This window comes from Habropoda laboriosa, unplaced genomic scaffold (assembly GCF_001263275.1).
Source record: "Habropoda laboriosa isolate 0110345459 unplaced genomic scaffold, ASM126327v1 scaffold269, whole genome shotgun sequence".
Classification (NCBI taxonomy): domain Eukaryota; kingdom Metazoa; phylum Arthropoda; class Insecta; order Hymenoptera; family Apidae; genus Habropoda; species Habropoda laboriosa.
The window spans coordinates 963,066-975,868 of NW_017100417.1; the positions used below are offsets into that span (position 1 = coordinate 963,066).

Sequence of the window (12,803 nt, forward strand, 5' to 3'; positions counted from 1 at the left end):
TTTGAAATTGAACTTTTTGCAAAAAAAAAAAAAAAAATTTGTAAGAAAAGTTTCTTCACCTCTTTTCTTTCTCAATGTTCCGATAACGTTGCGGTTATGTACAAACGTAGCTGTTGTTGCAGGGTACATTTTAGTAAGATTCAGGCGCCACGACTAGACACCATTTAATGAGTGTTTTTTTTATAAACAAACTAATCCTGTTGCAGTATTGATACTAACTAAAAACTAAATGTAGATGTGTGCTGCACACACACACACACAGGCATATCATGCGATAATATGCATGCGTGTGTGAGCACACACGAGTTTCGTGTGTATGCGCGTACACACAAGACAGTATGTGAGACAGACACGCTGAATCTTTCAGTCCAACTGTCGCAGCTGGGCTAGAGTTGAAATTCTTAGTGTGTATCAATGTGCTTTATGTCCTTGTTCCTGTTCTTGTCCATGTCCTTTTGGATGGGTCAGGGCATGATTCGGCTGAGATTGATGGGACTGTAGAGAGGCATGCTACTTCTGCTCCAACAAAGCAACCTGTTCCCGCCCCGCGACACTCTACCAGGTCGTCCATCAAAACAGACTTTCATCTAGACTTGGGAGATACCTCGTGCACGCCGTACAGTCCTAAACACAAAACGAAAGAACAATCGAAGCTGTTTCACGATGAGTATTCGCCGGAAAAGAGCTGTTCGAAGAGCAAAATACCGGTGAAGGTGAAGAAATCTATGGAGAACGAAAAGATGATGATGAGCAAAATATCGACGAACGTCGAATCCGATATACACATACTAACGAAGTCGGATAACGACCAGACAAAAGTAACGACAGATTCGTTTACCACACACACGAGTGCGAAATACACGGACAAAATGCTGGAGGAGTTATCGGAAAAATCGTGTCGCAAGAAAGAAGAAGCAGCGGACGAGGTTAAAGAGAAAAGCGACACGATGAAGTCTGAAGATGTGTCCAGTGAGATACGCACGATGACAACTGTAATAGACACACCTGCCGGTTCGCTCGATTCCGACGTGCTCGACAGGCTTGGTAGAATGAACGAGATCGTAGAGAGAGTAGAGACTGTAACGATAACGACGAAAGAGGATAGCGGAGAGGATCTAGCTAGATCGGCGGATACGTTCGTCACGAAAGTGGAGAACTTCACGGAAAGTTTGCCGATGGGTACCGACGATGGGACCCGTATGACGATATCGAAGATACAGAGAAACGTGACGGACGAGGTGATAGGTAGAGAGACGATGACGATGAAAACTGTGACGACTGTACGGTGCATGACGACGGAATCGTTCGACACGGATCAAACAGAGCGTATCGTGCGAACGGTGATGAGCAGCGGTGACTACGGTGACATACCGATACCGTTTGTAAAACAGCTGCAAGATGTCGAACAGCAGCTAAAGATAACAAAGAGCACTAGCGAGGTATCTGAGCCGTGGGCGCATGGCAGTTTGTCAGACCGTTTGTTCCTTAACGATGATAAAGCTGAGCAATGGGAAAGCCAGCTCTCCCAAGACACGTCGCCGGGTTCCGGTAACGGTGACATTTATGCTAAGAACGGTAGCTCACGGCATGATTTGAACAGCGACACAGATACCGACGGTTCACCACAACCGAGGAGAAGATCTCCAAGCAAGAGGCGTACGTTGGGCAGTTCCAGCGGGTCTGATGTAGCACTGCACGAAGGTGCGGAGCTGTCCCCGTTGGAGGACGACCAAGGTACCGCACTCACAGCTAACCTTCTAAGTAAGCAATGTACATATCCCGCTAACCAAGTTACCCGAGAGACATAAATCAGATCCGAGAACGTGAATTGTTTACGCGGTCTTCTTTTTTTTTTGGTTTTGGTTTTCTTTGTACGCTTTTATCGTGGTACGCTTTTTTCGTCTCTTCTGCATGCATTCGCACCGATTTGTTTTTCTATTCCAAAACACCCGCCCCCACGCACACACACGCACCACCACCCCTCCGGTGTTAGAGTGTAAAGCCCCGTTTACTGACATATTCACGCCATTGTAAAACGTATACGACGCTTGTACGATTTTCTTTGATTAGATTGTCGCTGTTGATAAGAATGGCTGGAATTCATGGAATCGAGGAAACAAGTGTTAAATTGATAACCCTTTCACTGCGGCAGATTTTTTTCGTGCGTAACGCGCGTACGGCGGAACAGTGGGACGTTCAACCGTGGAAAATCTTTCGTTTCAGCCCCGTGTATCGTTTTGGAAAATTTCTTTTGTTTAATTAAAGTGAAAGTGTGTAGAGGAGATAAGTGTGCGTATAGGCGCTGACAGCAATGAAAGGGTTAAAAGTTAACTACGTTAGGATAAAGTGTAATAAAGTTTTGGAAGATTTTAAGTGATAGTGAAATTTCTACGAGAATATAGAATAATAAATTTGAATAATGTTAATTGTTAGCTGTAAACGATGAATACAATTTACGATTAAGTAAGGACATAGACAGATGTTGGAAGTTGATTTTTAACCAAGGAAAAGCAAATTGAGTAATCTGGTTTTCTTGGTAACAAGCGGAAACGTTACGTCAGTGGCTAATTTAATATATATATATATTTTTTCGTGTACACAATGTTGCATGGTCTTAAGCTTGCATAACAATTATAACTAGAGGTATATTTGCACAAGGTGGAAGGATATTGACCGTATATAAAAGTCATGTAACCATTCGCAAGGAAAAACAAAGCTTGTGAAGTGCAGTCGTAAATCTGCATACCTGTGTGGTTTTTGATTCTTCGTGGATTTATCGTGGGCGAATATTATACCATAGGGTTGTTGGTGATCGATTCAATGTGCTTCGTTCGAAAAGGAGTTTTCTCCCTTTTTTTTTTCTTTTTTTTTTATGCCCTTATCATTGGTTTTGGTTGAACGGAAAAAAGTTGCGATCAGGTGCTTCTGGGACTAGCATACTTTTTACATTGATGTTCATTCACGGTCAAACATATTATGTAGCCTACATTTACAAAATTACGCATACCTGAAAAGAAATATCATATTTTAATATTTTATAGAAGTAGAGAAAAAAGAATGAAAACTGTGCAACAGCGATTGAAAATTATCAAATATAATGAAATTAAAATTAAATGTAAATAAAATTAATATTCTGGTTGCAATTTCAGTGTTGGTTTTTATTTTTTAAGAATTTTCTTAGACTTCAACTTCTTCGCAATAGTCCTCTCCAACGATTCGAATTAATGATTAATACCTATATTGTCAATTATGTCTCAAGAAAATTGCCACGTTCTGATTTTTAACCATGTTTGGAGGTATTTTATTTAGAAGTAGTCATGCAGAACTATACAACACTGGGTTCGAAGCTTTTTGTCACTAATTTAAAAAATATTTTAAGAAAGCTGAGTATCTTTTTTAATTCTACACAAACGCTTTAATCGGGAATTATCACTTTCTGAAAATGGTTTCACAAATTCGATTAGCATCGAAATATGATATTTCTTTCTAAACTCACAGTCAGTGCGATATCTTTCACCGAATTCCGTATTGACAGATGTACATTTCTCATGTACAAGTATCACGAGGCAATAAGGGTACATATACGTGAAAAATTACACGCACACGTGTTGCTCCACTCCATACTAAAATCGTTCAATGTATAAAAATTGTACACCGTTGAGTGTGTTGAGTCATGTCACGCGTTGAAAATTTGCAAACTCTTTCTGCTGTGCAAAAGCGTTCAAATCTCATAATTTTGGTGATCTTGTAACACATTGGCCATATCGTACATCACACATCTCAAATATCTGTAACAACCCACTAAAAACAAAAAAAAAAGATCACTTCAGTGGCGAATCTCTTACCCTCCAAAAAGAAAAAATTTTTTAAAAATTGTTCGGCTTGGCAAAAGTTACATGTACCGCTCCTTCCAAGCAAAGCTTCACATTTTGGGGTCAATTTAACCTGGGGATTCGACAATTAATCCCAAGGAGGACATAAAATAATTTCGTGAATAACAAAGAGGGAATAACGCATATACACGCGAAAGTTTCTCAGCTTTTTCGGGGCATTGATGTTTAAAAAAAAAAAAATTAAAACCAATTAAACGCCCTTGTCATGTTGTATCGCAGAGTGTTTTAAACAATCAGAAGCATCAGCTAAAAAAACCAAATCGATCGATCGGTCGAGTTATTCCGCGTGATAATCGCTGGCTATATTTCTCTTCGCATACTTCGCCCGCTGTTTTCTTCATACTAATCACGGCGTGGGATCGCAGAGTTTTTCAATTCGAATTGAATCTTGTGAAAAAAAAAAAAGAGATAGTAAAATTCATAGGAGAACGTAATGTTTAAGTGACAGAAACAGACAGTTCGGTACAGTCAGTTTGTTCGAGCACGCGGCGAGGTACAGTAGAGGGAACACCTAGGAGGAAGACTTCCGGTAGAGCAGGCTGCGCGTGTTGGATGAGCGTAGCTGCCGCTACGTTGGTGATCCTACTAGCAATATTTCTTGCCTTGGAGCCACGAACGTTCCAACGTGCCATCTACACCCTCTCTAACAATGTCCCGAGGCAAACTGGGTACGATTTACCCTTCATTTTATTTATTTCAGACAACTTTTCAGATATATCCCATGCCCAAAATTTTTAGTCACACCATCGGTTAATTTGAAGTCTAACTTCGAGAAATTGGTATTCCCTTTTAGAGGATATTATTTCTTTGACAAGTATCATTTTATTATTAGATTGTAGTTTCGTCAATTTTTCGTTGAGAAATTATGAGATTATTCTACTAACTGCAGGGGTGAGAGTAATTTGTATAAATATGAAATTTCGAGTACTGTTTAACACTTTTCGTGCCACCGGTGGTAAAAGTTTTTGGAAATTGAATTTTTATTAAACGAGGAAAGAGTCGAAATCCGTGCAAACGAAGATCAGAGTGTCGAGAATTCAGTTTTTCTGTAATGAAATATTTGAATGTGATTTTTTGTCTTCGTTTTCAATACTCTGGTGAAATTTGTAATTGTCTTGTGGCACGAAATGCGTTAATTTTAGTGTTTTCGTAGTGATTATACAGGGTATTCGGCTATCTTTGGTACCAAAATGGAGGACTGATTTCTGAAGGCATTCTAAGTCGAATATCAGCAGCGACGAAATTGCGTTCGGGTCTTCGTTAATTCTTAACAATTTTAATTTCAACATAGAAAGTTTATAGCTTTGTTTTATAACTATTTGCCGATGTAAGATTTTTATATCGACAAATGAATAGAACGAAACGAAAATTAGAATCTAAAACTGAAAAATAAAATACAAATAGATTTCTGAAATTTCGATACAGTGTTTATTTTATAAATTTCGTTTATTTTTGTGGTTGTGTAATCTTTTTTTAACCCTGCAGTTAGTAGAATGTAATATTAAAATTTGATAATACTTTCTTTTTAAATATCACACATGAAATTACGCGTGTGTGCCTAAACTCAAGTATAAAATTGATCCATAATCGAAGTTACAATTCATATATTCTCGATATTTATATACAGGTTTACCACTTTAAGGAACACTTCAGTTATACTTTTCTAGACACAATATTATATAACAACAAACATATTTTTATTAAGTATGCACAGTCCCAGAGAAATTGTATACGATATGATATGATTTAGATCTAATCAACGCTTTCAATACTACGTTGAAAGCAACAACGAAACAAAAATATGGGTACACAATTTAGTGGTACTAATTCTAGAGAAAATTTAGTCTAATAATAACTGCAACCATTTTAAAACTAATTTCCTATTGCGTTGATTTAGTTATTAATATCTGAAGCATGTAACCGTGAAACGAGAAATTTGGGTTTTTTCACGTAAGTACAGTTATTCGAGGGGCGGAATGAACGAAATCTAGCGCCGTATAAGCGTAATTTAACAGAGACACGTAAAGGAGAAAGTGGAAATATACAAAGGATTCGTATGCAAGCTTTCTTTTTCTGACATGTTCGATGGAACATTTTTTATACCGACGTATCGAATATGTTGCATGTGTTTATTTTTTTTTTTTTTTTTTTTGAAATACAATTGACACCTCGCATGACTTTTGTTGCATTTACAGAGACCAGTCTTTTAAGTTTTTTGTCTCCTGCAGCGTTTCTTTTACACGGCAATAATTTCTCTTCTTCTCCCCCACATAATAGCGTTCTCTCTTCTTTACGCCTGGTGCACGTATCCAAGAAAACCGACATAATAATAGAGCTCGAAATCTCACTTTAATTTTCATGCGTCGTCCTTTATAGTTCTCACTACTTTACCCTTTCTAGCTCTTCTGATAATAAGCAACTCAAGATAAAGCTAAAGTGTAGAGGGACCAACAAATCGTGTTTTTTAGTCACGTTAGGATTGTTAGGCGAATCGTCATGTAAGTAGCCTTTATCTATGTACACGTGCGTGTGAACACGAACCCATTATACACCATACAAGAAAGAAAGAAAAAAGAATAAATGAATAAATCAAATATATACTATATATACGGCTCGACAGATTGAGCTCCTATAAAGAAACATTCCACCGCTTCGAAAAGGTACATTTCGTACAGATCGATACCTTTATACCAGCTTCTTGTCCATGCAGAATGCAGAATCTTAGAGTTAGAATTTTCCCCTTACCTTTTGCGAAACTGGAAACGCTCCGACCTATTTCTGTGTTTAGAATTGCAAACATTTGTAATTCGCTAAAAAAAAACAAAAAAAAAAAAAAACGGTCGAACGATCGCAACTCTGATCGTGTTCGTTCGCCGAAATGCACATCGAATGTGGTTCTGCGGCAAGTTTACATAGCACTTGAGGTAATCCTGAACTTTTCTCCCGATCCGTATTTTTTTTTTTTGTTCGTGTTGTTCAACCTTTTAATAAGTATTTGATGCAATTAACGTCAGAGATAAATTAACGTGTGAAATAAATGCTCTTCCTTTGTATTTCTGTATTTGTGAATTGGTAACTAGATTAACCGTTTCGTGATCAGTGAAACGAGTATGTATGCTTCGTGGAAGAGATACGGTGAGGTCGGAAATCACATTAGGCGTGTCCAACAGAGATCGCAAACTTTTAACATCGTTATGTGATTTTTGGCGATATTTTTCGTGACTCGATTGCGCTACAATGAAAAATATGAAAAAATTAAGGAAATTTTGTATGCGGCCCAAAATCATTCCCTCTTCCACCAACTGTAACACTTGAGTTTTCACAAAATTTGATCTCAATTTAGTATCCATCACGAGATAAACGAGAAATTCTTGAAAAAGTAATTCTGTCACGAAAGGGTTAAAAATAAAATTGTTTTCTAATATTAAAATAACAATTTCTAAAATATTCATAAATTCCAAGTAATCCGATATAAATACTTCTTTGACTTTAATTTGCATTATGATAGCACGAAGTCTTTTCATTCAATGAAATATCTAAATTGTGTTTGCAAGAAAACGTTTAAATACTGCAGTAAGTGTTTACAATAACTATACTTTTGACAAATATACCAAAAAGTGGGAAAATTTTCTCTAGAAATGATTAATCTTTGTTCGGAAGAAAAGTGCCGGGAGAAACGCAAGCCTGTAAAAATGCACAAAATTGCCTCTCTTTCTCTCTCTCTCTCTCTCTTTTTCCCCCGAGGAAAGCCTAATACTATCAAAACCGCAGTAATACTTGCAATAATACTTGACCGTTCGTCTAACAACACTAACTGACGTAGTTAGTACGCGCCCCTTTAAACTTGTTGCCACTATATGCAGGGTGTTTCAAAGAGCTACGGTCAAAACCAGAGAGCGTTTTCCTCGGTCGAAAATTGTAAGTACGAAACTGTTTCTACAATGATTAAAAAGCTCGAACTGTCGAGATATGTGTAATATTGCAAATATTTATTTCTACTTTATAGTTACGTTAAACTTCGAAACTATACTTGTGATTGATTCTTCGATTGATACAAAAACCAGAAAACAAAAAAACCAAAACGTTATTAGCGAAGTTTGACAGTATGGATGAACGTGTAATTAATATCGTTTTTCGTCTGAGAAAATTTGTTCGACATAGCGTGTATATTTAGTAGTATTTTTTATACCTTGTTTCGTGACGATTCACAAATTAGTAAATCCTCTTTGTACGTAGGGTAGCATTGTTTGATCGAGGCTCTCTATAGGCTCGATCTTAGTTATTTACTATGTGATACTTAGAAGATTTCCTTCTTTTTTCTTCTTTTTTTTTTCTTTTTTTGAATAAAACGTTCTTACTTTTTTTCCACCGAAGAAACCCCCCCTTTCAGTTTTCACCGTAGTTGAATACTCTTCTGTTGTGTATCGAGAAGTTTGAGTACTTATATATCTTATGACTAACTGCTAAACGCTTTATTATTCAGTAGCTTTTATCAGCGCTTCACACGAGCTCGCTAAGTGCAGCACAGTCCTGCTTACAAGAGAGGTTTCCTTTTGACTTTGCTTCATTAATGAGAGTCGATAGAATTCGAAAGTAATCGAATCGAAGTAATTGCATTGTTCGTCGTGATATCGCTGTGGTGAAATAGATGCGAAAAATTTGTACAAACTACTTGCTGCACTTGTTGAAACTTTTCGGAAAAAAAATTCTTTGCCAGAAATTGCAATAGAAAGAGGTCGAATATTTCAACGGTTAAATTATACGTGCCACACGAGATAAGTAAGACAAAGTTATCTTCTTTCCCGTTACTTTCAGAGCATAAAGATTTTCATTAACATCGCCGGGTCCAAGGGATTCGAAATCTTTCTTGTGAGAAGTATTTTAGACGTGCCTCAGTAATTTTACATAACATATTTGATTACCAGTTAATCAATATGGACTCTCAAGCGCTGCTATTAGTGCATAGTTATTTGAATTGACACATGACAAAAAATGGAAGAATTCGAGGATGGAGAATTAACAATTAGGATTATTTCAATATAATTACATACATCGCATGCGTAAAACAGAAACTTTTCATAATCAAGCATAGGGAGTCGAATATTATATTCGTTCGTAATACAATTTCAATGGTTATACTATTCACTTCCTGTCGCGGACGTTATGAAATTGAACATCGTTAAACACGACCATCGAATAAAAACACGCAATGATATTTAATATTATAACGTAATCGTCCATTTAATAATATTACGCGAGAAGTGTAAGAAAAGCGGTTGCATAGTTGGCTGATTTGAGCGAAAATGCATATATACATATACATATATGTATATTATTATGTATCGTCAAATGTATAGCGATGTTGTTACTTTTTTTATATGTGTCTAGTATTACCCCTTGTTTTGGGCATGATGTAAACATTGAGAGATATACGATTGGTACTTGTATCTATGTGAACCGCTAAAATAGTAAGAACTCGTGTCCTAAACTCAGGAGCATGTCTTTTGATCAATTCTCATTTGTTACACAGAATCTGACTTTTTGCAACATAGCGAGCCATCCTACATGGAAACGACAACGACGGAAGTGGACCCTGAAACTCAGGAAAGGTATTTATAAATGCGTACAACATTTTGTGGCAAATTTTCTTTTGTTGAACTGTTGTCAATTTTCGTGAATTTTTTAACGTACTGAGATTTATAAGAATGCGCTAAACTTGAAGCAAATTCGAACATTCTTATTAAACGTAAGAGGAGAAAGGGAGTGAAAAATTGTTAGTCAAATTTGGAAAATTTTTAATCAAGATTAGAGAAGATATTTGAATGAAGATTATTGTTTCAGTTGAAATATTGTTAAGTGTTTAATTGTAATATCTTCTTGTTGAAGTGTAATTTAGGGACACTGTGATACCTTAAAATCCGTATTTAATTTTAAGAAATGTTAATAGTTTTGTAAAAGAAAAATGCAGTGACAGTATTTATCATTGTACGAATTAACCCTTTCACTGCTGGTTGCGCCTTACAGGCGTTTCGAATATTTTTGATTTAATTCAAGCCTTGGCTCTCGTTCTTTGCGTACTTCCGTCTTGATTTTTTAATTTTGAATTTAAATTTTCAAATTTTTTCCAAATTTTAAAACACCGAAGCCAGAGATTCTTGAAATCTGTCGCAGCGAAAGGGTTAAGTAGCTCTTCCCGAGGCAATTTTTCGAAACACCCGAAAACGAATATCCGTATGCAAAATATCACACAAATTTCTGCCTGGTGATTTAAAAAAAAAAGACACAAAAAATAGCGACAACAACGTCTACACCAAATTCTCCTCATTTTTAATTATATCATCCTGACAACATTACACAGCGGAGAAATCCATTCTATTTCAGAATAACGAGAACTGAGCAAGTGATTACAACGACCAGCGGCACCGGCAGTGGGCCAGACGAATTGCGAGAATCTATGCAGAAGATTGTTGATCGATTCATGTTGGAAGAAAGGCGAGAACAGTGAAGCATTAAAAGGTTTCATGGGCGATTTTAATAACGGAAAAAGAAAGGAATTCTTCGTCATCCGATAACCGTGCATACTAACAGGAAGAAACGAAAAGGAAAAACATTTCAATACAAATTCTCTTAACACTGGAAGCACACGTCTACAGTTTGACGCATCCTCGAGCGTCAAACAACAAAGACCGTTCTCTACAGAATCAAAATCAAAGAAAACCAAAAAAAAAAAAAAAAAAAGAAAAAAAAACGAATAGATATCCTCTCATGGAAGAGTATCTCGTCGTATAGATCTCGTCTAAATCTATATATGAAACGCGGAGTGGTAATTCTTATTCTCGTGGTGCTTCGTGGAAAAGAAAAAAAAAAGTCACAGGAAAAAGATATGCACGACAATTTACTATCACACTCATGGCCTACGCTTCGGATTTGCTTGCCTTTCGGTTGCATTAAGTTGCCTTATATATTTACGTTTAATCTTGCGATTAAATAAACGTATGTCGACGCTAGTCCGACTAGCTGAATTTCGCTAGTCTTCACTAAGCCAACCCGTCCATGTACAACGCCTTTCTCGCGTTGTTCAGCGCGAAAAGAAACAAGATGAAGAAAATAATTAACGAAGGAGGAGTAGCGAACGTTTAAACAGGAACAAATGTGGACGAGAAAAAAAGGAACGAGATGAAATGATGTAACGAAGTATAAACAAAGAGAGAGAGAGAGGGAAATAAAGAAACAATGATAAAATAAAGTTAAAAAATATTCGTCTAAAAACACAGGCTCGACCAACATTACGGCGATATATATTTGTAAAACGATTTTTGAAGAAAGGAAAGGATACGCGAGACGGAATCGAAAAAAAGCAGATCTTTAACGGTGACTTCGCATAACTCGCCGCCGCCACTTGGCAGTTCGTTTTAGCTTTAGGATGATTGTATATCTATCCGCGCAATGCATATAAATCAGCAAAACAGTTGAGTCATGTTTTTGACGATGAACTGCACACATAACACATACACACATACACAGATTCTAAAAGAAAGAAAACAAAAAAATGGCTTCTTGTTGTTATTCGAATCAATGGAAATTCGTGGCAAAGGGAGAAATTTTGAAAATACATGTTGGCGAGATAATAAACAGGAATCTTATTGCCGTCTAATTCCCCCCGATTTGAGTAGTAACAAGAAATAAATGTTTTTATGGATCGCAATACAATGTAAATTTAACTTATTTAAAAAAAGAGTATTTCCTAACAATTTTTAATTGTATATATGATAATTTCTTAGCGTAACTTATATAAATGTACTATTATACGATTGTAATAATTGCAAGATTATAACATGAATATTTTATTTATATAGCGGAATCATTGGACAAATGTTACACGCGTAAATATTAAGATCCGAGGGAATGTTAATCGGCGATTTATCATTCGTACGATCGTGTAAATTATATTATAATTATTATAAAAGAAACGACGAAAACAAAAGAGAAGTGAAAAGAAAAGGCAAATGGCATGAAGATTATAGAAAGAAGAAAGAAAAAAAAATATGTTGTTTGAACTTTTGCGACTCGAAACACGTCTTAATATTTAAGCAGCGTTAGCTTTCAATGTATAACACAGTTTTAAAAGGCACAGAAAGGAATCGTATATATTATGCATCTGAAGTTTATAAATTATTATCTATAATGACTGTTATTCTATGTTTAATAGACTTGCCTAGAGCCTATCTGACCTAAGGACCAAAGGCACAATCACACACGCATCAAAATAAAACATTATGCTCCCATGTACTGTCGTAACATTTATTGTAACTCATTACGGACGTTGCGATACTGGCATTTAAATATTCCGACTGTTATAATACACATGATTTGTATTACAAAACAAGAAACTATTTTCCCTTTTACACGAGACGCAAAGCCGATGTAACACGACGAATTACTGTTATAATCCATAGACAACAGAATTTTTTTATTCATTGTCATTTTTCTCCAGTATATTAGTACATTTTTTACTAATAACAAGTATCTATACTCTATTGAGTACGTTGATAAAAAGTATGCAAACAATCTTCTTAAAGTCGACCACGTAACTTCACTGGCTAAATTTGTGTTCTGATTAATAAAAGAAAAAAAAAAAATGTAAATCAAACTTTTATTTATCTACGTATAATTTAAGCGTCATATTCTTCTTACGTTGCTCTTGTATTTTTCTTTTTTTGAGAAAAAAAGTTAAACATTATTTATTTAGAAGATCTATCATCTATATTTATCATTTCAATTTCTTTAATTTGAAAAAAGAAAACGAAAATTCGAATTAATAGAAATGTTATGTAGTGCGCATATGTAATTCTAACAATTATCAAACAAAACGTGCCTACAAGGCAATAACGAAAGTCTTAAACGCTCTAT

At 35.9% G+C, this 12,803-nt stretch overlaps 1 protein-coding gene across 1 annotated transcript in view; it reads left to right on the plus strand.

Annotated features, from left to right (window-relative positions):
- Nucleotides 1-10,976, plus strand: part of LOC108575490 (microtubule-associated protein futsch-like) — a 98,935-nt gene extending 87,959 nt beyond the window's left edge. Inside the window, exons 36-38 of the mRNA XM_017938307.1 lie at nt 469-1,734; nt 9,424-9,502; nt 10,275-10,976. Of these exons, the coding sequence (XP_017793796.1) occupies nt 469-1,734; nt 9,424-9,502; nt 10,275-10,398 (1,469 nt within the window). The 3' untranslated portion in view covers nt 10,399-10,976. The remainder of the gene's footprint in view (nt 1-468; nt 1,735-9,423; nt 9,503-10,274) is intronic.
- The last annotated feature ends 1,827 nt before the right edge of the window (nt 10,977-12,803 follow it).